The sequence below is a fragment of the Grammomys surdaster genome, unplaced genomic scaffold, assembly GCF_004785775.1.
Source record: "Grammomys surdaster isolate TR1022 unplaced genomic scaffold, NIH_TR_1.0 167, whole genome shotgun sequence".
In the NCBI taxonomy this organism is placed as follows: Eukaryota; Metazoa; Chordata; class Mammalia; order Rodentia; family Muridae; genus Grammomys; species Grammomys surdaster.
This window is the reverse complement of record NW_021604615.1, coordinates 10690541-10716148: the sequence shown is the minus strand read 5'-3', so window position 1 is coordinate 10716148 and position 25608 is coordinate 10690541. Positions and strand designations below refer to the sequence as shown.

At 40.6% G+C, this 25608-nt stretch overlaps 1 protein-coding gene across 1 annotated transcript in view; it reads left to right on the top strand.

Moving 5' to 3' along the window:
• Positions 1-25608, top strand: part of Csmd1 (CUB and Sushi multiple domains 1) — a 1525237-nt gene that overhangs the window by 1205176 nt on the left and 294453 nt on the right. Inside the window, exons 13-18 of the mRNA XM_028766288.1 lie at positions 4395-4577; positions 5238-5564; positions 7025-7219; positions 11957-12095; positions 14983-15170; positions 20384-20572. Of these exons, the coding sequence (XP_028622121.1) occupies positions 4395-4577; positions 5238-5564; positions 7025-7219; positions 11957-12095; positions 14983-15170; positions 20384-20572 (1221 nt within the window). The remainder of the gene's footprint in view (positions 1-4394; positions 4578-5237; positions 5565-7024; positions 7220-11956; positions 12096-14982; positions 15171-20383; positions 20573-25608) is intronic.

Here is a 25608-nt window from a genome sequence, read left to right as displayed (position 1 = left end):
TCTCTCTCTCTCTCTCTCTCTCTCTCTCTCTCTCTCTCTCTCTCTCTCTCTCTGTGTGTGTGTGTGTGTGTGTGTGTGTGTGTTTTAGTTGACTTGTAGCCAAATAAATCTTAACACCTGTAGATTCAGAGTTTGGAGTGATGCATTTCCCATGACCTAGGAAAAAATAAGTGAATTTCCGTTCCTGAGATTACTTAGCTGTTTTGCACTGGTGGAATTTATCAGAGTGTTTTCCATATGTTTTGCAGACTCTAGCCAATCCTCTGTGATCATTTTGGAGGGCTGTGTGTGTGGTGAACTAACTTTGGTCTCTGTGCATGAATTTTTGCTTTCATCTGAATCAGAGACCATAATTGGGAAGTTTCTCAGCTTCCCTCTGGATTCCAAATGCATTACATATTTATGGGAACCTTTGTTGTCAGAGGTCAGAGAATTATCTGAATCAATGTTTCATTCATATGCTCATTTTTAAGATAGCTGTTCTGGATTCTAGGGCTCACATATCCAAGAAAAAAGAGAATCTTGGGGAGAAGGATGGATTGTGTTCACACCACCATTACGTGTGCACACAGATGCAGTATTCACTCTCTGTGGTCCCCAGGGAAGGGGAGAGACCATGGATATTCCTCATGGTATCATTTTCTAGAGCCTGCTTCTTCTCACTTCCTCTGGGTAACAGTTGTGCAACTGAGCCTTCATGTGAGACTCATAAAGCTGGAGCAGGGGCTGTTTCTGACTACATTGCCTGCCTTCAGATCCCTTCCCATAACTGGGATGCTTTGTCTAGCCCCAGTGGAAGAGGATGCACCTAGTCTTGCTGTGACTTGATTAGCATAGGCCAGTTGATGTCCATGGGATCCTCCCCTTTTCTAGGGAGAAGGGGAGGAGAGATAAATGGGGAGAGCTGAGGAGAGGTGGAGGGAAAAACTAAGATGAGAGGAGGGAGGAGATGCGGTAATCAGGGTAGGGTGTACAGTGAATAAATAACTTCTTCAATAAAAAGTGAATACTAATTTCAAATATTTGTCATAGTCTAGTACATTCTGCAAGGACTAGAATCTTGTTAGAGTAAATGTGCAGCCCACACATTAGCAAGAGCATGGTTGTGCATGGACAAGCATCTCAAAGATTTTCATGCAAAGAAGATGGCAGATGCCAAGTGGAGAGATAGAAAGGGTGTGTCTCATCCATCATCCTGAGAGTGCATCTCCTGGTACTGTTAGAGGACAGGGTCACAGTGATGAATTTCATTGACTTATCTGCATGCCTCTTAGTTTCAAAACCTTTTGAGACCTTCAGAAATGAGCAGTTTGGAAATGTCAAAGAAAGGATGGAGGGGAGTAAAAGGAGATGGAGAGAGGGGAGGAGGGGGAGGAGAGGGAGAGGGAGAGGGAGAGGGAGAGGGAGAGGGAGAGGGAGAGGGACAGAGACAGAGAGAGAGAAAAACAGAGAGACAGAGAGAAACAGAGAAAGAGGAGGGTCACCTAGCCTCTGTGAATCTCCGTCATTAAAAAGAAAATCATCATTCCATTGGTACAGAGATGAAAAATCATTGCACTGGTCCCCGTTCATTTTGAACCAAATGAGTGGCTTCAGATATGATCTAGTTTCTCAGTATGTCACATCCTATTGTGAAAACTATCACATGAATTTTAAAAAGTAACAAATCAGTTCATGTGAGTGAGTTACAGCAAAGCAAGTACTCCCTGCCATAGGTCCCAGGTGCTGTATGATAGCACTCCGGGCTTTGGGGTAGGTAAAAGTTCCTGGTTTCGGGATTGATACATGCCAAAAGTTTTAGCCCACAGTCACAATGATGTTAGTTCAGATACAGGGGCAAGTGGCAAGTGGCTACTGAGGGCTCTAAACACAGTGTGAGATAAATTTGGTTTGCCAGCGGCAGTAATTGAGATTCCTCATCATCCTGAAGATTTTGTCAGCTAATCAGATCATCAGTGCCAATGTGGGATTTGGAAGGAGATGTCAGATCGAAGTAGCATTTAAACAGAAGCGAAAAGGAATGTTTGAACAAGAAGGAGCTGTAATGTTCAGCTACCTTCTCTCACCTCTGTCTTGGAACCATGTGAATCATCACATGGAGAGACCACAGTGCTACTTTCTAACTTAGAAAACAGAGCTCGCATTGAGTCAAGAGGTACCAGCAAGGAGGCATTTGCAGGTGCTTAGCTTGAGACAGTCAGGGACATCTATAGGGTCAAGGAGAAGATGAAGGGATGAGTCTAAACCAGTGAGGCCATGATGTGATCATACTGATAAAGAACACAGGGTAGACACAGATGTCACCACGATGGTTTTTCATCTACCTGACATAGGCTGAGAAGTGCTGAGGTCAGGGTAAGTGCAAAGCCTGTAAGGCAGGGTGGGTGGCAATAGTTCTCTCTGGTGACCAGATTTACATTGATGCTATATGCCCTGTAGTGTTGTCTCAAAATAATAACTGTAGCTTGGTTGATTGGGGGTGTGAGTTTATTTGACTATAATTGCATTTTGTAGATCCAAACCTGTTAATCTACTGATTATCAGAGTTTATCATATTTGAATAGCGTTTCTTGGAGGTTTCACTTGCCAGGTCCCTTGGGCTGCTATTTTTGTGCTCCCTCTTATAGGCTTTCTAGAATTCTGTCTGAGGGAACCATCTCACTTCTGCAAAAATACTGCTGTTTCCATGTTCCACCTAAGACCAGAAGAAATAAGAATCTGCACAGACAAGCTCAGGTGTCAGTTCAGTGTTTTGATTTGTGTCTCAGAACAGTTATACTAGGTTTCAAAACTGCTCACCCACATTCAGAGAATAGTGAACCCCATTGCTGTTTTATTATGTGAGTGTGTATAGGCACAGTATAAACTATCAAATTAAAATAAAATTTAGTAGAATGAGTGTTAAGCTGGTAATGTCATACTAAGAAACATATTTATAGAAAAGCTACTGAAATGTTCAAAAATAAATATTTTGAATAGGTCAGGAAAAAGTTAAGTGAGAATTGAACGTGGGAAATAATTTTAGCATTTCTAAAGGTGATAGTTAAAAGTTACATCAATAGATTACCATGGAGACTCCAAGAGACTTGGGCACAAATTTCCATGAGACAGGACAGCCATGTCAAAAGAAATTATAGAAAGTGCTCTAATCTAGCCCGTTGCTCTTTCCTCTGTGATCACATTCCCAGGGAAGGATACATTCATTGCATTTGTTTTCTGTGAGGATTTGAATCTTTTATTCAAGTGTGAACTGTCTTTCCAAGAGAGCATGTCCAAGTCATCTCCAGCTTGTTATAATCCATTTGGAAGGATACTTGACTCCATCCATGTGGAGAGAGGCTTGACTCCATCTCTAGAAGCAGAGGTTCGATGCTATGATAATCTGTACCTTTGCCTTCTAGTCTCTTGATTCCTTCAAACACTCTATGGAACTGCAGTCTGAGTAAGACATGGTCCTCAAGTAAAAAAATCTAGAATAACTGTCGATTTGGTCAATAATTAGGGGACATTTTGCAAGATTCTGAGTAAGATATCAGTGCAAACTATCTTCATCAAGTCCCCCATAGAGGGAAGCTACTCATTGTCAGAGTTGAAGTTCTATAGACCTGCCTTATATAGTGGCTAGACTGTGCTAATGGTTTCCAGAGGGTGTGGTAGACATGGATTCTTCCAAGTAGCAGCAGGCTGGCCTCTAGACAGGGCTCTTTGTACCTTTGGCAGGAGAAACAGTCAGACACTTCTTGGCCCTTAGTATGAGAGGCTCACAAGCAGTTGACCCTCAAGACTGTTTTGCAAATTAATAAATGAATAGTATCTTTCAGCTGATAGCCACTGTATTATTAACACTTGAGACAATGTCTGTAAATTCTATAGGTCTGGTGTGTTTGTACTCTCCCTTCAATGCTGCAATGTTTTGAGGAAAGGGATCCAACTGTGTGCTTTCTTCTAAGATTGTAAACAGGTTCATTCTGCATCATCATGTGTTTTAACATTTAGTTAAGAGGAAGAATATTCAAATAAGTTAGGCTGGTTTAAATATCCTAGGGATTGCAAATGATCTTGCTTGCCTTGTTCATAGCCAGAAGCATAGATTAAATCTAAATTAAAGCTTGTGTCTTAGTCTTAGCAGTGGCAGATAGACAGCTGGAAGTGCTGGAAAGTGACATCTGCTGCCTGTGACACTTGCCTGAACAGTTCCTCTGCACAGCCATGTGCCCTCTTCATCCTGGATGTTATAATAAAATATTAGAGGAACTGAGAATCTCTTTGAAACTTTTTATACAACCAATGTTTGGATGCAGGAAAGGAGACAGCTCTTTCCTCTATTAAAGTGTGCAGTCTACCATGCTCTCTAAGGGGTGTATTCAGTGGCTTGTTTATTTCCTTCTCCTCAGAAATCGAGAAGGGAGGCTGTGGGGACCCTGGCATCCCAGCCTATGGGAAGCGGACTGGCAGCAGCTTCTTGCACGGAGACACGCTCACCTTTGAGTGCCAGGCGGCTTTTGAGCTTGTGGGAGAGAGAGTGATTACCTGCCAGAAAAACAACCAGTGGTCAGGCAACAAGCCAAGCTGTGTGTGTGAGTACTACCTGTGGGAGTTTGCATCAGTTATGAAGGAAGGGAAGTGTGTCAGAGAGATAGCCTTGTGGGGAACTCAGGGCTTCCTATTTCCTCACCCTGCTACAGACAACTTGATTCTGTCTGCTTGATAAGAAATAGCTGAACTACCACCTCCTTTATTATTTTTTTGAAAGGATGGAGACATCTACCACCATCTCCACCAAGAACTCACACAGACTTGATTTACCTTAGCCAGTGCCTGGATATGAGCTGGTTGTATAAGCCAGGTGACGATAGTCATTTATAATTCAATTAGAGAACCAACTTACTGAATCTATGTCATACCACCTAACGTTTCAGCCATCAAACATTAGGTATCTCATCCACAAAAAATAAGAAGTGGTTTAACTTATAAATAAATATAGCAACAGCATTTTTTAGCCAACCTGATAGAATTGGTTTTAGAATACACCGATACGATACTCAAGTCTCAATAAATCTAGCTGCTCTTACAGCTGTGAAGGAGAAACCCTGGTCTCCAGCACACAGAGCTCAGAGTAGCTTTATGATGAGCTCCTATATGTAGGGCAGGCATCCCGAGTTCTCTGGAGTTTCGTTCATATGACAGTGCTTTGGGTCTGTGTGAAACCATTTAAAAGCATTTTCGTATGCCTGCAGTTTCATGTTTCTTCAACTTCACGGCATCCTCTGGGATCATCCTCTCACCAAACTATCCTGAGGAATACGGCAACAACATGAACTGTGTGTGGTTGATTATATCTGAGCCTGGGAGCCGGATTCACCTCATCTTCAATGATTTTGATGTGGAGCCTCAGTTTGACTTCCTTGCCGTCAAAGATGATGGGATTTCTGACATCACAGTCCTCGGAACATTCTCTGGCAATGAGGTGCCTGCACAGCTGGCCAGCAGTGGACACATAGTACGCCTGGAGTTTCAGTCTGATCACTCTACCACGGGCAGAGGGTTCAACATCACATACACCAGTGAGTGGACCACACAAATACCTCTTCCATACCCCACTGTGTTTGCATGTATATGAGCTGATATGAACTAAGAACTCAAGGCTGATGCCTTAGAATTATAAAAATAGCAAAATGATATATCATCCTGGTGAGCAAAAAGGCATTGCTCTATGTGGCCTGTAGCTTAGCTGACTAGAGTAGAATTCTCACATAAATTCTCTCTCTCTCTCTCTCTCTCTCTCTCTCTCTCTCTCTCTCTCTCTGTCTCTCTGTCTCTCTTTCTCTCTCTTCCTCCTTCCCTCCTTTCTCTTTCTCTCTCTCTGTCTCTCTGTCTCTCACCATCAGTTCACTCATCTACTCATTTATTATTCATTTCCCATGCATCCATTCATCCATCCATCCATCCATCCACTATTATCTGCCTATTCAGCCATTTGTCCATTGATTCATCTGTCCATTCAATTATCCATTCATCTGTCCACCATTTTCAATCCATTTATTCTTCATTATCTATTCATCCATGCATCAATCTATCCATTCATTTATTCATCATCCTCCTTTCCATTTACCTAGCCACCATCCTTTCATCTATTTGCCTATTTATCCACCCCTTATTCCTCATATCCATCCATGCATACATACCTCTTTTGTCACCTATGGACCCTTCACCACCCATCCATCTCTCAATCCATTCTTCAGTATCCTTTTATCCTTCATTATCTATGCCTCTACCCACTCATTTACCCATCAGTAATTTTATCTACCTGCCCTTCAATCCGTTCATCCTTCCATCCATCCAGCAACACATCTACCTAAAAATGCATGCTCTAAAGAAGGATACAGGGTGGTTAAAAACAAACTGAGGGATCAGATATCAAGTCCTAGGGATAAGAATAATGGTACCTAGAGATACCTTGTCAGTGTCAATCTGGCAGCTAACTTTGCTTCGGTTTTGTCTTTTGAAAAACATTTGAAATAATGAAGGAAAATGTGAGTTGATAGAACTAATATCAGTAATGCTATATTGTTCGGTTATAGAATTTGACCATATTTATTTTAATTGATGTTAACAATTAAAGGATATAAGCTTAATATTCTTCATGGTTTAAACAAAAAGTGACAGGTCTAGATCATAAGATTCCTTCCCCAGATCACAAGGTTGGGCTTCAAGTAGTGCTCAAACAGGTCAGGGTCCTTCTGATCTCTCCACTTACCACCCATGCTGTGGTCTTCCCCTCTTGTTGGAGCACAGTGAAAGTGAGTTCCACCAGCAGTATGCTGTGGAGGAGATAGATAAAGTCCATGTCATCCATCTACTCCCTCTTTGCCCCCTACTCTTTTATACTGACATCTAATTAGTTTGTGGAATTTACTCATGAATGACACCATTGTTTTATAAACATGATGTTTCCTTCATTTTCAGGGCATGGAATTAGTACTTAAGCATCTTTATGTTGCTTACTTTTCTCTTCCATTTACAGCATTTGGTCAGAATGAGTGCCATGATCCTGGGATTCCTGTGAATGGACGGCGTTTTGGAGACAGATTTCTGCTGGGAAGTTCTGTGTCCTTCCATTGTGATGATGGCTTTGTGAAGACTCAGGGTTCTGAGTCCATCACATGCATCTTGCAAGACGGAAATGTGGTCTGGAGCTCTACTGTCCCTCGCTGCGAAGGTGAGCCTATGATCCAGTCCTTCAGAAAGACAGCAAATAGACTCTGTTACCTCCCCAGAGTCCCTTAACCCAGAAAAGTAGCTCAAATGTGAGACTTCTTTCTTTCAAGACTGTAACCTGGATGTCTAAGACCATGGCTTTGTTGGGGTTGAGTCCTTCTGGAAAATGTGAGAAGGAGAATTTCCTGGTGCCTCCCAACCCAGGTTCCTGTGGCTACTGATATTCTGAGATACCCTTGATTTACAGACCATTAGTTAGCTTGTGGCTTTACACCAACCTGCTGATTTCCTCTGTGTCTGTTTTTCTGTTCATTTCTTTGATAAGGCATATTCATGAATGATCAGAGCATCTCTTCTATTTAAGTTTCACCGAACATCTCACAATGCCATCTCCAAATATGAGCCAATTCCACATCCTAAGGACAAGGGGATTGAGCAGATCAAGATTATGATTCTAACTGATTATTTGGGAATTATTGTCACAGCTTATAGAAATATGAACTAATGTTCTTCTTGCTGTTTCTTCATTACCTATGTAATGAAGCCAGAGGGAAACAGTGACACGGAAAAAGATGCAGCCTGAGAATATTGATTGTTTTCTGAATCTCTTGTATCAGAGTATGCTAACATCATTGTGGTCACAACCGCCCACCCACAAAGAGCTAAGAAGCACTTTCTTTGCAAGACTATCTTGTATAAACAGCAAAGAAATAGAAATTCAAAAGCAAAATCAATATGACATGATCAGCAAAGGGTTAAGGTTAAAAGCGTTAATAAGGTAGATTATTGTCAAGTCTGGGGGAAAAACCTTGGTGTCTCCTGGCTGTGATATCCAGAATAGAAATGATGACAGCATCTCAGGGTAAATTTAGACTGTGATCTGCAATTCCTTTTGTCTTTTGAGCCATGATCTGTATTTTTAGAATAATATAATAATACCACAAAATAGTCTGACAACAATAAATGGCATTTCTGAAGAATGTTTGCACAAATAAAAGAACAAAGACTTAGAAATGAGGAAAGCTCAAACCATGAGGCTTGTTTGGGTAATTAGCTTGTATCCAAATGCCAGGTCTCAGCCACCACTAAAAATGTTGTAATATCAAAATAACACTACTGAAACCTTATCATGTGAGAGGACAAATCACACAAAACTGTGGGTGCTAATGAAACCACTTAAAACATAATCTTGCCTTCGAAGTACCATGTGAACACATATAATGAGTCATGATGTACCACGGCTGAAAACGTCTAAATAAATAGTAGCTCATGTTAACAAAAAGCTCCAATGTGTTAAGAGCTGGTTGATAATTAGGGATATAAGAAACTATTTTCCTTTGCTCACTATTTATCCTGTTTCTCTAATGTTAAAATGTTTTCATTTTAGTAAGTAAATAGAAAAGGGTTGTGTAAGTTAAAGGTTGCTTTCCTATCCAACTCTATCAAGCTGCAGAGTCAAAAGGAGCATGGCTTAATGTCACAAGTCTTGTGACCCACAGGAGAATTAAGCTGACTCTGGCTCAATGTACAGATTAAGCTACTGAGTGGCAGCCAATAGCACAGTGGCCTAGTCTTGCCCCTGCCCTACCTCCATAGTTGTTCTTTGGTATTTTAGCTGGCAGTGTGTCTAGCTAGTCAGGATGGATTTATCCTGCCCTAGTCCCACCTCTAGAGTTATTCCTTTATAAATTCAAAAAATATTAAGATTTTTTTATACACACGTAGTACATTTTCATCAAATCCACCTTCGTTCCCTTTCCTACAGTTTTATCCCCCACCTACCACTTTTCCGTGGCAACTTTTGTACCCTTCTTCTTAAGCCTACCAACTCCACTGCCTGTGTGTGCATGGTGTAGGGCCATGTATTGGAATATGGGTAGGCTCAGTGATAGAATATATGTAACCAGGTGCTGATCTTTGCCACTTTGGGATCTCGTAAAGTTCAGAACACTGTTGTAGTTTCTTCCATGAATTGCATACCATGTTAATGAACTTGGATAACACCAACAGGTATAAATGGATAACATGAAAGACCAGAAAACAAAACACAATTCACTACAACAAGAATTTTGATCTGTCAGACACATAGCATGTAAATTTTGTACAACATATTTTATAAAATGTTGAGCCATCACAGTTTTTAATCTTCTGGAAACATGTAGATTCACCCCTGAAGGCTCTCGAATTGATGACATGGGCAATCTTGTTTGCAGACACTGCTCTAGCCAAGCATTTCTGGTGACTTTGAAGCATGACTGATTCATTGACAATGATGGTTAAGATAACAAGGCTCTAGCCTCTGCCCACAACTATCTTGTGCCTCTGTGGGCAATAGACTGTATAGGGATGTACTGTAAGCTGCAAGGTGAGTATTTGCCTGAGGACAAGGAGAATAAATGGACTGGATCAAGGTGGGATGAGAGGGCGGAGAAAAGAAAAACTGTCAGTCACATTAAAAGTTGGTGGAGAATTCTTTTTTTCTTTGGGAAGACCCAGGCCCAACCCATGAAGTGAAATGCAAACTCTAGCTGGGATTGTTTGACAAAGAGAGAGGAAGGGGAATAGGTGATAGAGTCTGGAAGTTTTCCTACTCCAGGAAACCCAATTACGGTTTGCAAATGAGTCCCTGACAGGGCAGGTGAATACTCTGATAAGAGTTGAATAGAGTTCCCAATCAATGTGCCTGCTGAAGTAGAATAAAGCCCAAATTTCAGATAGATGTGAATCAGGAGAGAAAAAAAAAGGTGGAAGTGAGTAAGAACAGCACTCGCAGCCTAAGAAGGGTGTGAAGAATGCCACACTCCTGATAGACTGTGAAGATGCTCTCATTCCTTACAGAATGGACAGCCTCTCAGACCCCTTACAGAATATGCTGTCTCTCACCCCCTTACAAAATACACAGTCTCTCATGCCTCTTACAGAATATGCAGCCTCTCACTCCCTTTAAAGAATATGTAGCTCTCATTCTCCTTACAGAATAGACAGTCTCTTACATGCTTTATACAACAGGCTTGTACAAAGAACCCTCCAGTCCCATAGAACACTCCTGTTCCTTGTGTTTCTCCAGGATGGACTTTTAACATAACCTACATTGTTAGCTACAAAGCAAAGGTAAACAAGTTAAACTGAAAGTAAGTCATGTGGTTTTTTTTTTCATATTTAAACTAAAGAACCACAAGTAGTATTAAGAATAAAACTATAAAAGAAATATATAAAATGGAAAGGCACATTCTAATTTGATTGTGAGTCATGAAAAACCTGGACTCCAGGTCCCAGCCCATCCAGAACCATGCACAGCAGGGATCTTTCAGTTAGGAAGAAGGTGGGGCACACACACAGAAGTGAGGCCACACACCCAGATGTGAGATTGTACACAGAGATATGAGGAAGCATACCTAGACATAAGCAAACACATGCAGGCATAGAAGAGAGTACCCAGTCTTGAGAGAGGATACCCAGATTTGACAGGGGCTGCCCAGATTTGAGGCAGCACACCAAAGCCACACTCAGGCCATAATATTTATAGGCCTCGAAGGAAGGACTGAAAGATAAGAATCTGGAAAATGACTCCTCGGATTAATAAGATAAAGACAAAAACAATTGGAGTGTTAAGCTAACAAAAGCCAACACTAAAAGGTAATTCAGGGTGAGTGTGAGGGAGTTTCTTGTTGGTGTCACTAAGAAGAGGCCCTAGCAATTCTAATAGAGGAACTGTGGACACTGAAAATAACAGTGACAGATTCACAAGAGGAGAATGTTACCGAAGTAACAATGTAACTTCAGACAAATAGGCTCTTAACTATAGATCCTTCTGGCACAACCCCAGATGCCAAGAACATCACACTTGTTAACCAAGAGGCCTCTAAGCAGTCTTCTCTGTGCATTACTTCAGCCTCTGCCCTCCACCCTTCCCTGTGACTCAGTGGCAATTGAGAAACTCCCCAGGTATTGTGGGGAAAATATTGTATACAAAAACATGAACTCTAGAATTATAAAATTAAAAATAAAGCTAAATAACAAAGTCCTTATGAAATTGACAGCTTTTCCCACAATAGTATAAACTATCAATAACCCCCCCCACACAAAAGTAGGATATATACACAAATTACCAAAGAAAATCTTTTCTAGGCACTCTTTCAGACCATAAGGATTTCTAATCTTAACTTGCATTTTTCCAATTGCCCTTTTGTCATTTCGTGGCAAAAGTTCCCCCCCCCAAACCCTACACTTTGCTTAATGAATTAGACAGCACTAGTTGTGATTTGTAACATTCACCCATAATTATATGCCATCGGCAAGTAATGATAACAAGGAGATCACCTTGGCATGTGTCTGCAGAGTCACACAGCATCTCAGAGCATTCCACTTTAGACTTGAGATGGTTTTAAAGTAGATGTGGATGTGTGGAATGTGGATGATGGTTGCATGCACCTCAGCAGAGGGAAGGTGACTGGAAAGTGCTGTCCTGCCGCTCCTTGAACACGGATACCTCACGTATATCCAGGGTATTATAGTAGAAAACCATACTGAGTCTGATTTAAAAAAATAAAGTCCAGCAAAAAGGTGGGATATACCTGTTGACTTCATCCCTTATGTTTTCCTGAGAAAAGAGTTCTGTTTGATGTAAACACTGATTTCCATCGATGACCATCCAACGCCCACCCCTAGTGAGAGACTACTGTGGTGTGTCTTCCTAGATTTGACTTTTTTCTTGACAGATGTGTATGTCCTCTTCCAGCTCCATGTGGTGGGCACCTGACGGCTTCTAGTGGGGTCATATTACCTCCAGGATGGCCAGGATATTACAAAGATTCTTTAAATTGTGAATGGGTCATTGAAGCAAAACCAGGACATTCTATCAAAATAATATTCGACAGGTAAGAGCACAACCTTTGCTTTGGTACCTAGAGTCGTAGCAACACTTCTTTCGTTAAGGAAATAGAGCTTAAAGCATAGATACCCATCAGTCCCCAAAGAAAGATCACCCAACAAGGACCAGGGCATGAGACTCTGTCCATGCTTTTCTCATGGTCCTGCTATCCAGTGGGCATTCTCCAGTTCTGGGCAGGCATGCTAGCACCTGGAGGCAGCCAAAAGATGTAGAGCCAGAAGCAGAGTTACTGTAGTAGATTAAGAGCCTCCATAGTCTCATGAGCCACCATAACTGGGGCACAGTTTTATGGCTTAGCAATCTGAACACATGTTTTTAATCTGCAAAAGTTAGGACACTTTGTACTCTAGCATGAGGTGCACAATAACCCTGTACTAGGAAGCTAAGGATTCATCTTTGCTTAACAGGTTCAGTTTTTTGAGTGACTTGACAATTTGTACTCTAAGTTATAATACTCCTAATTTTTGTCTCAAGGTGTATGACGTTTTTAATTTGTTTTCAAATAACTCAAAGTATCAGGACTAGAATTTCTTTTTTTTAATTGAATGTTTTATTTACATTTCATATATTATCCCCTTAACCCATCCCCCACCCACCCAGGAACTCCCTATCCCAGAAGAGGGCATCAGATCCCATTACAGATGGTTGTGAGCCACCATGTGGTTGCTGGGAATTGAACTCAGGACCTCTGGAAGAGCAGTCAGCGCTCTTAACAGCTGAGCCATTCTCCAGCCCTTAGAAATTCTTAAGGAAGTAGTTGAGCTATCATTACAAATTAGATTTTTATTCATAATTATCCACACCTCTGTTGGATGACCCTATTTTTTATTCAGATAATCCATCCTAAAAAAGGATAATGGTTTATATTGGTGAGTTACTCTGCAAGTAGCCTTAATCATTAAAAATAACAGTAAGTGTTCAATATGTGAAATTTGATTTCCTACATATCCTTACACTTCAGTTATTGAGGGAAAACTGAATTTAAACGCCCCATGATCCCAGTCATGGGTCAGATTCCTATCAATTAGTAAAGCATTAATTTCATGGTCTCATTTGACAATCAAGCTTCAGTTGCTTGAAGAAAGATTCATGTTAAAATTTCCTTATGTGATATTCTCAGAATTGTTTTGGTGTAATATTGTAGTAAATTCTATTTGAGTGGCTAATATTCTTGGAAATTGGAGATATTGAACTGAGATGCAGTCAGTGCTTAGCTCTTCAAAGCTGAACTGCATGAAGCTGTTTTAGTTTGTTCTTACTTCATAGGTGATATTAAGTCTGTGGAAATAAGGTTTGGATTCTCCACAGATGGGTTGGCCATATAAAGATGCCAGGCTGCCAAGTCATGATAAGCAATGAACGTTTATAGTTTTCATTGTGTGTTTTTATTAGTCTTTGTTGCCCTAGCTAAAGATGACATGAAAGAATTTTCCATGAAGATTCAAGATTGAAATGTACAACTCTATGCTCATGTAGACCTCTGGAATTTGAACTCAAATATCTGGTATAATACAGCACCCTTAGAACAGGTGTTAAAAGTAATAAAGTCAAATCGATCACCACCAGTCTTGAGTCCACCAGCCTCATGTACTGTTCTGGTCCAGCCATCTGAGATACATTGTTTGAATTTCTCTGTATAGAAGAACAGAGCTCAGAGTAGCAGCCTCATTTGCTCAGAAAACATAACATTATTGTGCCTTTGCAAAGGAACACCCACATTGATGATGAGCAGGGCTGTGTTGTTAAATGAGGCTCAGCATCCTTTTGCTGTTGAGGAGATGTACAAATAAACTGAGCTAGTTCCCTGGCTCCCTTCTCTTCCTAGCAATAGTCTGAGCCCAGCATGGGAATGGTGGCCCAGCTTCTGAGACACATTTGGCTCAGTTGCTGAGTGAGTCAGAGTCAGGCAATGCTGAGATATTCCCTCAGAGCCAAAAGAGTCGCTTGGAAACCGAGTTAGCTCTTGGAGGATGAGATGGGTCTATTTAAGAAATTATCTCCATGCCCAGAATGGTGTCATCATTGCACCGAGGGGATCTGGGTGCCTCAGCTTTATATCAATATAATTGCAGGCTGGATTCACTGGAAGTACAAGCAGAGTTAAACACTATCTGGAAGCTGTTCTGGCTTTCCCAAATCGTTATGGCATCATTGAGTTTGTGAAGTAGCAGCTTGCTCAGCGTTGGTCCCTCAAGGGCTGGTGTGAATAAAAAAAGCACAGTGTGGTTTTCAGGAAAAATATTTAAATATCATATGCTGTGAAGTCCCTCTTTCCTTAAGGGAACATTCCTCCTCAGTGTGTCTACTTCATGATGCCTATCATATGTTACACAGAGGATTGTAAAAATAGTGCAAAGTGCATAAACAGAGATGGTTTCACTACAGAAGGTTGTATTGTATTAGTATAGCACCACCTTTCCCTCTTGATCTGTCACCTACCTGTCTATTTTATGTCCATTCATCACCTATTACTTATATTATCTACCTATCATCTATGTATCTATTACCTAGTTACCTCAATCACATCTATTATATATAATGTGTATAACAATATATTATATGTACATAAGTTGTTTATCATTTATCATCTTCATAACATATGGGCATCATCCAGTTTTCTATTATCTACCTGTCCTAGAAATTTATGTAGTTCACAATATTTTTCTTTCAGAGGAAGATAATGACCTTCATTAGAGCCTGATGTTTTACAGGAATAAAGTAGATATGGTAGAGGGTTCACAATGTCCTTATAGCAAACAGAACAGTATGCACATATATATTTTAATCACTTTATTCATTTGAAGTTTTTATTAGGAGTGACACGGTTGGGACAGGCGTGGAAGCCGACATAACTTTGCGTGGCTTTTTCCTAGATTCCAGACGGAAGTCAATTATGATACACTGGAAGTACGGGATGGGCCAACCAGCTCATCTCCTCTGATCGGAGAGTACCATGGCACCCAGGCCCCACAGTTCCTCATCAGCACAGGCAACTACATGTACCTGCTCTTTACCACTGACAGCAGTCGGGCTAGTGTTGGCTTTCTCATCCACTATGAGAGTAAGTGAACCATGGCTGGCACCCACGGCAGGACACTATACTCCCAGGTGATAGGGGTACATGTGCTTGCCTTCAAATGTGAAGACAAATAGGAAAATTCCAAGGACAATCTGACTATCAATTAGTTTTAACTTGTCTCCTACAGAGTGTTCTGGAAATTGGAAGATTGCTTTATGTTCCCTAACAGATATTGATTGCCTATTACAACATAAAATGATATTATCATTAAATGATGAATTGTAGTCTGTTAGTACATAATGCATTAATATATTATATTATTATTTATTATTATTATGATATATATACATATATGTACATATGTGTGTGTGTGTGTGTGTGTGTGTGTGTGTGTGTGTGTGTGCTGGAAGTAATACAGGGTATTTTCCTGAAGCTGGTTCATGAGTATTGAGTGGCGTCTCTCGCCAGGGTGCTGTGCAGAACACTCTGGTCTATGAGTTCATGTGAATGTGTTTTCCAGGGTAGAAAACATTAGATCAGAGGTTGCAAGGAATTAAACCCCAGCTGTGCTTATTGAATGCCAAGTAGTTGTTGGGAACACTTAACTGTCAGTAGGCTGTGGTAGATCCAGTGTGCTCAGCAGACCAGGCTGTTTTCTTTCCAGATTGGCTTTGAGTTTCATCTTTTGAAGCTGTGAAGGTGATGTTGTATCATGTTATAGCCATATTTATATTAATATACTTTGGGTGTTTACCAAGGGGCTTCCTCATAGGAGGGGGGCTTCCTCATGGGGGGGGCTTCCTCATAGGAGGGGGGCTTCCTCCTAGGAGTTGGTTTTTAGCAAGAATCAACCAAATCGCGTCCCAAACCAAACAAAGCTCCTGTAGCTCTCACTGAAAGTCCTTCCCAGGAAAACCAAGTGAAGAGTGAGGCTGGCAGAAGCTAGCTGCAGCCCCATTGGAGCAATGACTGAGTGGAGTAGGAGGTTTAAGGCTGTTATTATTTTGAGCCTTTTCTCAACAATAAATTGTTTCCATTTTAGTGAGAGATATTTATTACACATACACAGCATTCTATAAATGCACGAATGGGATATTTGCATCCTCTTTAACCTATTCCTGCCTCCTCTCCTCCTCCACCATCCACTCTGCTAACCTCTGCCCAGAAAATCTACTACTCAACTGTAGTGGCATTCTGATGCATTTCCCTGTTTTATGTATATGAACATTTGGAAGTCTACAGTTAGAAATATTTTTCAAAGATATCGGGACGGATATGGCCCTCATGCCTCACTGGACAACAATAGGGGAACCAGAGCCATTACAAGGTCCCCTTCAATTACTGGAGGTCAGGCCTCTATCCCCGCCTTTGCAAGTTTAGAATTGCCACAGCCCTTCTATACTTAGAGAAGGGAGGAAATGTCAGGGACAGCCCTGCTTACCCACTGAAGGCCTAAAATCAGCCATAGGCCTAAAATCAGCAATAGGCCTGTCATAATGTATACTAACACCAAGTCTTGGGTCTCTGTGGAAAAACGTTGAAACAGATGGCTATAAGCTATTGTAAACAGGCAGCTTTCATGGAAATTTACCAGCCTGAGGAGTCATAGACCTTGTAAATAGGTAGCCTTGGCAGACAATGCCAACTTAGATAAGGACAATCGAGTCACAGGCAGAGTCATAGTGATCTGTCCCCTGAACCTTCACCCAGCCGATACCCTGTTCTGAAAGATATCTGTATTCCCCCGAACAGCCAGGCTCCAGTGTCATCCCCTTCCCCACGTCCTGCCTTTCTATGTTTATAACCCCTGTGTGAATGAATTACGATTTGAAAATAAGTAAATAAATAAATAAATAAATAAAATAAAAAATAAAAATGAAGTACAACATAAACTCTCCGTAGTAAACTTAAAATTTTTTTTTCATTAAAATGAATGATAATCAATTCTGACTTCGTTACCGGAAAGATTGCCAATTAATTAATTAAAATTTAGTTGTGCTAAACATATATGTATGTATATGTGTGTGTATATATACATATATTTATACACGCACTCATGCACACATCAATACATACACATGTAGCAAGCCACCTGAGGAGACTGCTCAGTGTTTAAGAACACTTCCTACTCTTGTAAAGGACTGGAGTCCAGTTCCCAGCTCCACATCTGACTGCTCACAGCCGTCAGTAACTCAAACTACAGAGTGTCTAACATCCCATACTCTTGAACTCTTTGTGTATCCCTTATATATGGCAAATATCTACACACACATAATATATTTACAGATATTTATACATATACATAAAACAAATAAAATTTAAGAGTTAAGATATTTGTTCTCTTGTATCTTTTTGCATCTGATTATGCCTTCTTGGAGGGAAGGTGTACATGTAGACACCTTAGCTGCCCTGATCTGTGATTGGCAGCTGACACAAAGCAGGACTCACATCAAAACACATGAGAATGTGAACAATGCACATAGTTTTATAGTGATGACTACAAAAACAGTCACCTGCCTTCACTCACCAAGTCACATGTTTATTGTTACCTCTTCACAAAGGCCATGTACTGAAAAGAGGTGTGTTTGCATTATATTTAGGTCAAATATCAGCACTTGTATGTTTCAGCTGACAAACAGAACAAAATCAAAAAGCATCACTCCTCTGAAAATCTATCCACTGCTGTGTCTTCTCCTTATAATGTGAGTGTGAGGCCAGGGTGGGTGAGGTACAACTCTGACTGTAGATGCTGCTATGTGTGCACAGCAAGCCTCCTCAGCACCAATCTTAGTGCATTCTTGCTAGACTGGCCTTATTGCTCTTTGTGCATCCAGTGTGTACTTCCCCACTTCCCAGTTTGGTGGGAATTCCTGGACCAGCCTTGCTTTAGGCAACTTGAGGATAAGATTCAAGACTGTAATTCTACCAAAATATACACATGCACAGACACATGGGCAAACACACACACACACACACACACACACACGTGTATGTGTAGACACACATACACGTGCACACCCCAGGTTAGAAACACGGTGTTTTCATATTTCTCAATCCACATCTGTACTACTGTTTATTGATTTTTTAAGAAAAAACAAAACAAGCAAAAACAAACAGAAACAAAAACAACAACAAAAACAAAACACAATAAAAATCAGCATGACCTAATTCGTCTATCTGGATCCAGTATGGTTTTCTAGGAGTTTCTAGATTTATTTCTGAATGATCAACAGAAATTTCTGTTTTTAAAAGTCCTATATTTTAAGGAGGAGGGGAGGGGAGTAGAGGGGAGGGGAGGGGAGGGGAGGGAAAGGGAAGGGACGGGAGGGGTAGGATGAAGAGAAAAGAAAATGAGAGAAGATGGGAGGAGAAAGGCATAAGGACAAGGGTAAGACTTTTGCAGACTGTTGCTCACTATTGATGGTCCTGATCACATAATCTGCCATAGGGCAGTGAGTGTTGTTGTGCTTTGTATCTATGGAAACCCTGGCTCTTTGTTTTTAAAGACTTAGAATGACCATTTAAGAAAAATAAGTACTGGTAAAAATAATTCAATTGTTTTCAATTTGCTTTTTGTTCAATCATCGTTCGACCTCCTCCAAATTTTAAAAATGTGACTGAAAATCTGTACTGGGTATTATCTGGGGAGGCTCAGGTCACAGTCTATGAGTTCTGTATTTTTCCAATCCTTAAATTCACAGATTTCCCAGACTGCCCAGAGATTATTCATTTGCTCAGTTGTTAACTCCATGAGCTCTCTCAGAATGAGAACACCCCATCCATCCTGTAACAGGGAAAGCACCTGGCGTGATCCCGGAAGAGATCAAAGTATGGTGTACTCCATCAGATAAAATGGAGGTCTGAGAAGGTTCTCCAGGAGGTAGAGTCTACAGGCATGGCTGAAGGAATTACTGAAGGCTAAGCTCCTTCTCAACTTGTGTGCCTGTTGGCTGGACAGAATTGATACAGTAATTAAGAGGCCACAGGGGTAGGCAGAATGGTCCTAATGCTAGAAAACTACTGTGAATAACAGAATAGTCCTGATGAAATGGCTAGGGTATATAACCAGGATGGTCTTTGCCCTCAAGGAACTTGCACTGTGAGCAACCTGAGTGATCCCTATGTTCATGAAACACCCATAGACGATATCCAGGATGCCCATGATTCCCAGGAAATATCCACCAAGAATATCAGGGTGTCACTGAGCCTTGGGAAAGACCCAGTACTCACATGCTGTCCTTTAGCAGCTAGCCTCTCTGTGGCCTGTCAGTTCTACCACTTTTGGGTCACAGTCTATTTATTGTTTAAATAGTTACTCTGGATTGTATGAATCACTTGTTTAATCACATAAAATAAAACCTATCTCTACTAGTCAAGTCACCTCACTCCACTAAAGTCCAATTGATCAGACCCAGGATGCAGGAGGTCAATGTTGGGCCCATGAAAGTCTGAACAGCAGAATATTTTATGATCACAGTCTATACCTGAGCTTACTTCCAGAGGGGAGGACTGTAAAGGAGTTTTCACTCCTCTAACTGCACAAAATACAGCAATGACATTCCCTTCCCTGATTCTCATGTTCTTGAATAGATTATTCTAGAAAAGACAAATATAAAGCAGGACAGAAAGCCTCATGATGAGGTGACCTACTTCCTTTTATATGCCAACTTATCTGGTGGCATAGGCGAGTGGCAGATGACATGGATATTTTAAAACTGTAGATTTTAGACTTATATTCTACAGTTAAAACTGTACAATATAGTTTTAGAAAACTCACTCTCATACAGCTGTAAACTATATTTCATGTGTGTGCTTGCCTGTATGTATCCGAGTGTAGGAGCATGACAGTGAAGCCGCCAAAACCTAACTGGAATGCAAACAATAAAAGCAAGGAGAGTGGAGGATTAAGACCTAGCGTGGTGTTCCGTTAACAGTCTATTGATTTTCTGGGGAGCAAAGGTAAAATTCAAAGTCTTCGATGAATTATTCAAGGTTGTATCATTTCTCTATGACCTAGAGAGGAACACAGGACTGTCTTTCATTTGAAAAACAAGGTCGAGTATTTAGAAACATTGCTTTTCACATGAATGACTATTGAATATAATATGATCAATTCAGTTATGAAGAGTTCACTTAGATAATTCCCTGGGTCTGTGCATATCTGGGAATATATTATAGCTTATGTTATAGCACTTATTTTTTCAGTTTTCCAGAAAGGCCTTTCAGTCTTTTGTACTCTCTGCACATACATGCAGGTGTGACTCTTGAATCCGACTCCTGTCTGGACCCAGGCATCCCTGTGAATGGTCATCGACATGGCAGTAACTTTGGGATCAGGTCTACAGTGACTTTCAGCTGTGACCCTGGATACACACTCAGTGATGATGAGCCCCTCATCTGTGAGAAGAATCATCAGTGGAACCACGCCTTGCCCAGCTGTGATGGTAGGTGGAGCCCGGGCAGGTAGAGCTAAGCTATGCAACACAAAGACATGTAGAGATGAGAGGACACGTGAACGTATGGGCCACTGTGCACCGCTCCTAACATGATCCAACATGACCAGAGAATGTGTTCCCCTTACAAACTGTACCCTTAAAGCACAGCATATTTGAAGGTTGATCACCAGTATTGTTCTATTTACTGGGATAAGTCTTTATTAACATTGAAAAATCTGGTCTGCTGTGGATCATTACTGACAAACATTGAGATTGACAGAACTCACTTACACATGTGTTTTTTCTATAAGTGTTTATTTATAGAAGGCCTGAAAGACTTGGTGCTCTATTTAAACATTCCAGATGGTCAGGCCTCATTCTCTTCTGACTCAAGTGACCCAGGTCCACATAGGGAGTTTCTTCAAAGCTAACATACATTGTCCCACTGACCTCTGACCTTTCCCAGAATACCTCTACTGGGCCTGTGTGCCCCCAGATAGCCTTTGAGATTATTTATGTGTCATCATTCATCTTTCCCTCTGTCCTTATTCACTCCTGTAAAGAGATTGTAGATTACTATATATCACTTTTTCTCTCAATTTCGCACTAAAAGTTAGGTAAATGCTTTGTTTGTGATCTCTTGGGTCTCTTTACTCATGAATATGCCTTATTGTAACATTATTTCTTTAGAAAAGCATGTAGGTATATGAAAAATTAATACTTAGATGTGAGTTACATACATGTGTTATTTCAACTTCTTTTCCTTTTTCCAAACTGTAGGTACTCCTTTTAACGTATTATATGTGTAATAAGCACCTCAGTTCTCTCAAAATAATAGCTACACATAGCAGGCTCTTGGGAAGGTTGTGTTTTCGGTACTCTCGAGGACTGGTAATCCTTGATCATTGCACCAGATTATTGGCTTTAACCAGTGCACAGTACATACAGATAAGAAGTGGAACACTCAGGGTAGATGAAGGCCTTTGCAGGCAAACACAAAGAAGTAGTGAGCATTCTGGACTCTGAACAGAAATGGGGAGAGAGCTACTTACACACCCGTGGTACTACCTAGTAGGAAGGACAAAGAATGGGCAATTAGGCATGATGACCTTCTTCAGGATGATCACATATTGTTCATTATCGGCAGAAAGCAGCTGAGACAGTGTTCTTTGATGCTGTACATTGCGATTATATTATCATCTACCCCTAAGGTCACCATCTTTATTTGGTTGCTTGTTTGGTTCTGAGACAAGATCTTATTGTATAGCCCATCCCACCCCAATCTTGCAGCCTTCAGGGTACTGGGCCATGTTGTTGGGACTCCAAACTTTTCCACCGTGGCTATGAGGATTGAAAGAGTGAAATCTTAGGACTCTGTGGTGACTAATGTATCCTTGCCCACCAATGGACAGTCACTGCATTGTCACCACATTGGTCAAGGCACCCGGCTGGGTATTGAAATGATGCTTCCAAGTGAAGCTCTGCTTGATCCATTTGAAGTTGACATTCTGAGGTGGATTCTTCTCAGCAGTCACCAGTGGTGTGTAAAATGAATGTGTAGACCGGAAATGACTTAGAAATGAAATGGAGTGTGACTCAGCCCTGCTAGAATGGCCCTGTGATCAGTAATTGGCCTGTTATAAATGACATTTTCTAGAGAAAATAAAAGTAGATTAAACTTAGACATTTTGCCTTTTGTCTTTCAAGTCAAATTTATGAAAATTTGAAATCTGATACATCCAAGGGGATCCCTAATTTGATTTGTTATGCCACATTGTAGCACCTATCCAGGACTAAAAAGCCTACAATGAAAGGTTATTAATAAATCTTCACATTTCAAGAGAGTTTAGAGTTTAACATGAGACTTTTATTTAGTCGTGGCTGTTTACACTGAGCTCTGAGGATCTCCTTGCCCTTTCTAATCTCACACAATCTCTTAAGTCTCACAGGTTTTATATTGCAATAAACCACATCAATAGGAAATGTAAACCTCTAAAAATTCATAGTTCTCAGCAAGAGAAAATAAATTAGAATTAATTATCATATTTTATCTCACCTGAAAAAAATAAACCTTTTCTTTCTCCAAGTACTACATTTGTTCCTTTTTAATGCCATTGCTAGCACACTACAATTTTAAATTGAGCATTGAAGGCATTATCTGCCTTCTAGTTGATAAAGGACAAATGCACGGATCATTTTAGAAAGCTGTTATTAAATATTTTTGCAAATTGTTTATTCTTTCTGCAAACCTTTATTGCAAAACAATTATGTTCATTGCCTCCTAACAGTTAACATCAGCATAACATTCTATATAGCTTTAAATTCACACACAGAAACAAGTGAAGAAAGAAAAATGACTAGAAATAGGGAATGAAAAAATAATAAATACTACTTACAATGTGTAGTCTTGAGAGGCCTGGGAGGTATCTTTCAAACTCTATCTTCCTGAAGAGACTTGATTCTGGAGAAATAATTTGATTCAAGGCAAATGAAATAAAAGAGAAAGAATAGGAGAACATGGAGCTTTGGGTGAACACTAGTTGCTGAGATTGGAAGTATGAAACACAGTTCAAGGTTTTAACACTAGTCTCTGGGCATGGTCAGAAGACAAAGCTATACCTCAGCATCCCACAGCCAAAGTTCTTCATCTTTGATAGTGGAAACAACTGTGCATGTGTCTTAGAAGTTATTGCCTTATAAATGTGGGCAGTCCTAATTTAACATTGCCTTAAACTTCAGGGCATCTGTCCAATATTTCTTTGGGGAATATGAGTCCAATATAAATAAATAAGTAAAAAGAGACATCAGTGACTTCTGTTAACCATAGAAAGGCCATGAATCAACCTGCAATGGAGAGAAACTGAAATACAGCTCTGCTTACTTAGTATCATACCCATCACACACACACACACACACACACACACACACACACACACACAAATCTACAAATTAATGAAAAGGAGAAAAGGAAGAAAAAGATGAAGCACAAGAATTGTGTTTCATGTAGAATTTTTTCAAAGAAGATACTAGTATAAGATGTCAGAGTTCAGTTAGATCCAAAGACCAAAATATACCAGCTAAAACATGAAGATCAGGCCAAGCTCTTTAGCTTGGTGGTAGAGCACGAGTATATCACATGTAAGGCCCTGGCATCCTTCTGTAGCATCACACGCAAAGGAAAGCTGAACTGGACATCTGGGCATCAGCAGAAGTACCGCATATGAGGCATGACATTGGGGGTATAGGACAGAGCGAACTCACAAAGTATGCTCATGGACTAGGCAACAGAAATAACTCAAGGAAGAGGCTGTGTGGATTTGAGGGTCTTCAGCTTCTCTGGGTACTATAGGGTAGCTAACATGGAGAGAACATAATTTATGACACCTCCTTCTTTCCTCTCTTGTAACCTTGTCTCATGAAACAGGACTCTGGCCTTCAGCAAAGATAGATACTTAGTCTTGAACTTAAGTTCCATGTCTTGGACACAAGAAATGAAAATTCAGTCTACAGTCTTCAATGTAATATTAGACTACTCTTGTCATGACCTTGGAGATGACTTGGGTGGAGAAAGGAGGTGATAATGATGAAAAAGAATAAAGACAACATCCATGGTGGGGTCTGTGAGTTTTGTAGAAGGATATGCATTACCCTCTTGCTGGTATGGACAGGTCAAAGAAATGACACCAGAGCACATACCACTGGGCAATGCAGGAAGAGTAACCCCCACATCCTACCAACAGGACCTCAGTTATGGGGTATCCACCATTGTCAGTGACATCAGCTTGCCATCTCAATAGCAATTTGTAGACTAAACATCTGGACTGCCTTTGAGATCTGAAGGCTACTTGATATTATTTACTTGCAGAATAATTCTCAGTTATCTATATTTTTAATTTGATTTTTGCTTTCTCTACTGGATTATAATTTTGAGGATGTCAGAGACTTTTTGTGTGCCTGAGAGCATAAAGAGTGTTAGGAAGACAGGGGTTAAGTCCTCGGTCAATGATTTGCCAGGGAGACTGAGGCCTAAGCAGAGGTCAACACCAACTGATCAGTGGCGGGACCTTACCTCAGTACACATGGGGAAAGATGCCAACCTGTCCCCTATGCCCTTTCTTATTTTCTGCATATTTTAGTCATCTTTCCAAGGGGCTTTTGGATAAAACCTATCTGTGTCCTGGATGGCAGGTAGATATTAGAAATACAAATGTCGAACTCACAGAGTAGCAGCCTCGAGGAAATTAGAAGTAAGTTTTTTACTGTAGCTTTCATAACTATCCCAAGAAGGCTCTATAGTGCATGAAGAAATAGGTTCATGTAATTCAAATTCTATGTGGCTAAATTGGTGGCTCTGCCTAGGGAACAGAGACATGGCCATATATGAATAGTCAAATCCTGGAGGGATCCTGCAGGGAAAGTCTAGGTTTTATCTTATTCTCTACTCTCTTTAGAATTAGCTGAGAATCTCATTCCATTCTCCGCATATCAAATTCCCTTTTCCTCAACCTTGTGGGTTTTGTGCAGGTATTTTTATTTAGAACATTGATAATGGGAGCTTCAGAGAGTCCCGTGTATCCATCAAGGGATCAAGATTGACAGAGACATCCAACTCACCTGCAAATTTCTCCCAAATGGAAACACCTTGTGGCTGATTAGCACTCTTGGCCTTCGTAGTGGAATGTGGAGTCACTGAACAGCAGCGGAGAGGCAGAGAAGCCTGCAGACCTCTGGTGCTTACCAGCCCACTGGCTGAGGGAATTACTACCCTCTAGGCCATGAGAAACTCTGTCTCAATTCCCTACACAATGGCACTGAGGCAAGACCTTGGCTTCCAGAGACATGCACATTTGTACAGACACATTAGCCCACACACAGAGAACTGTGGATTTTGTGATTATTCAATGTAATTGGATATGAAATCCGTTTTAATGAGCTACTGTGAATGGGCAGGCTTTAGAATACCTTGTTCCAGAAACATTGGATATACAGCATCTCAGTGTTACATAAAATACTATTTCTTATAGCTAAATCCTTCATTAAACTTG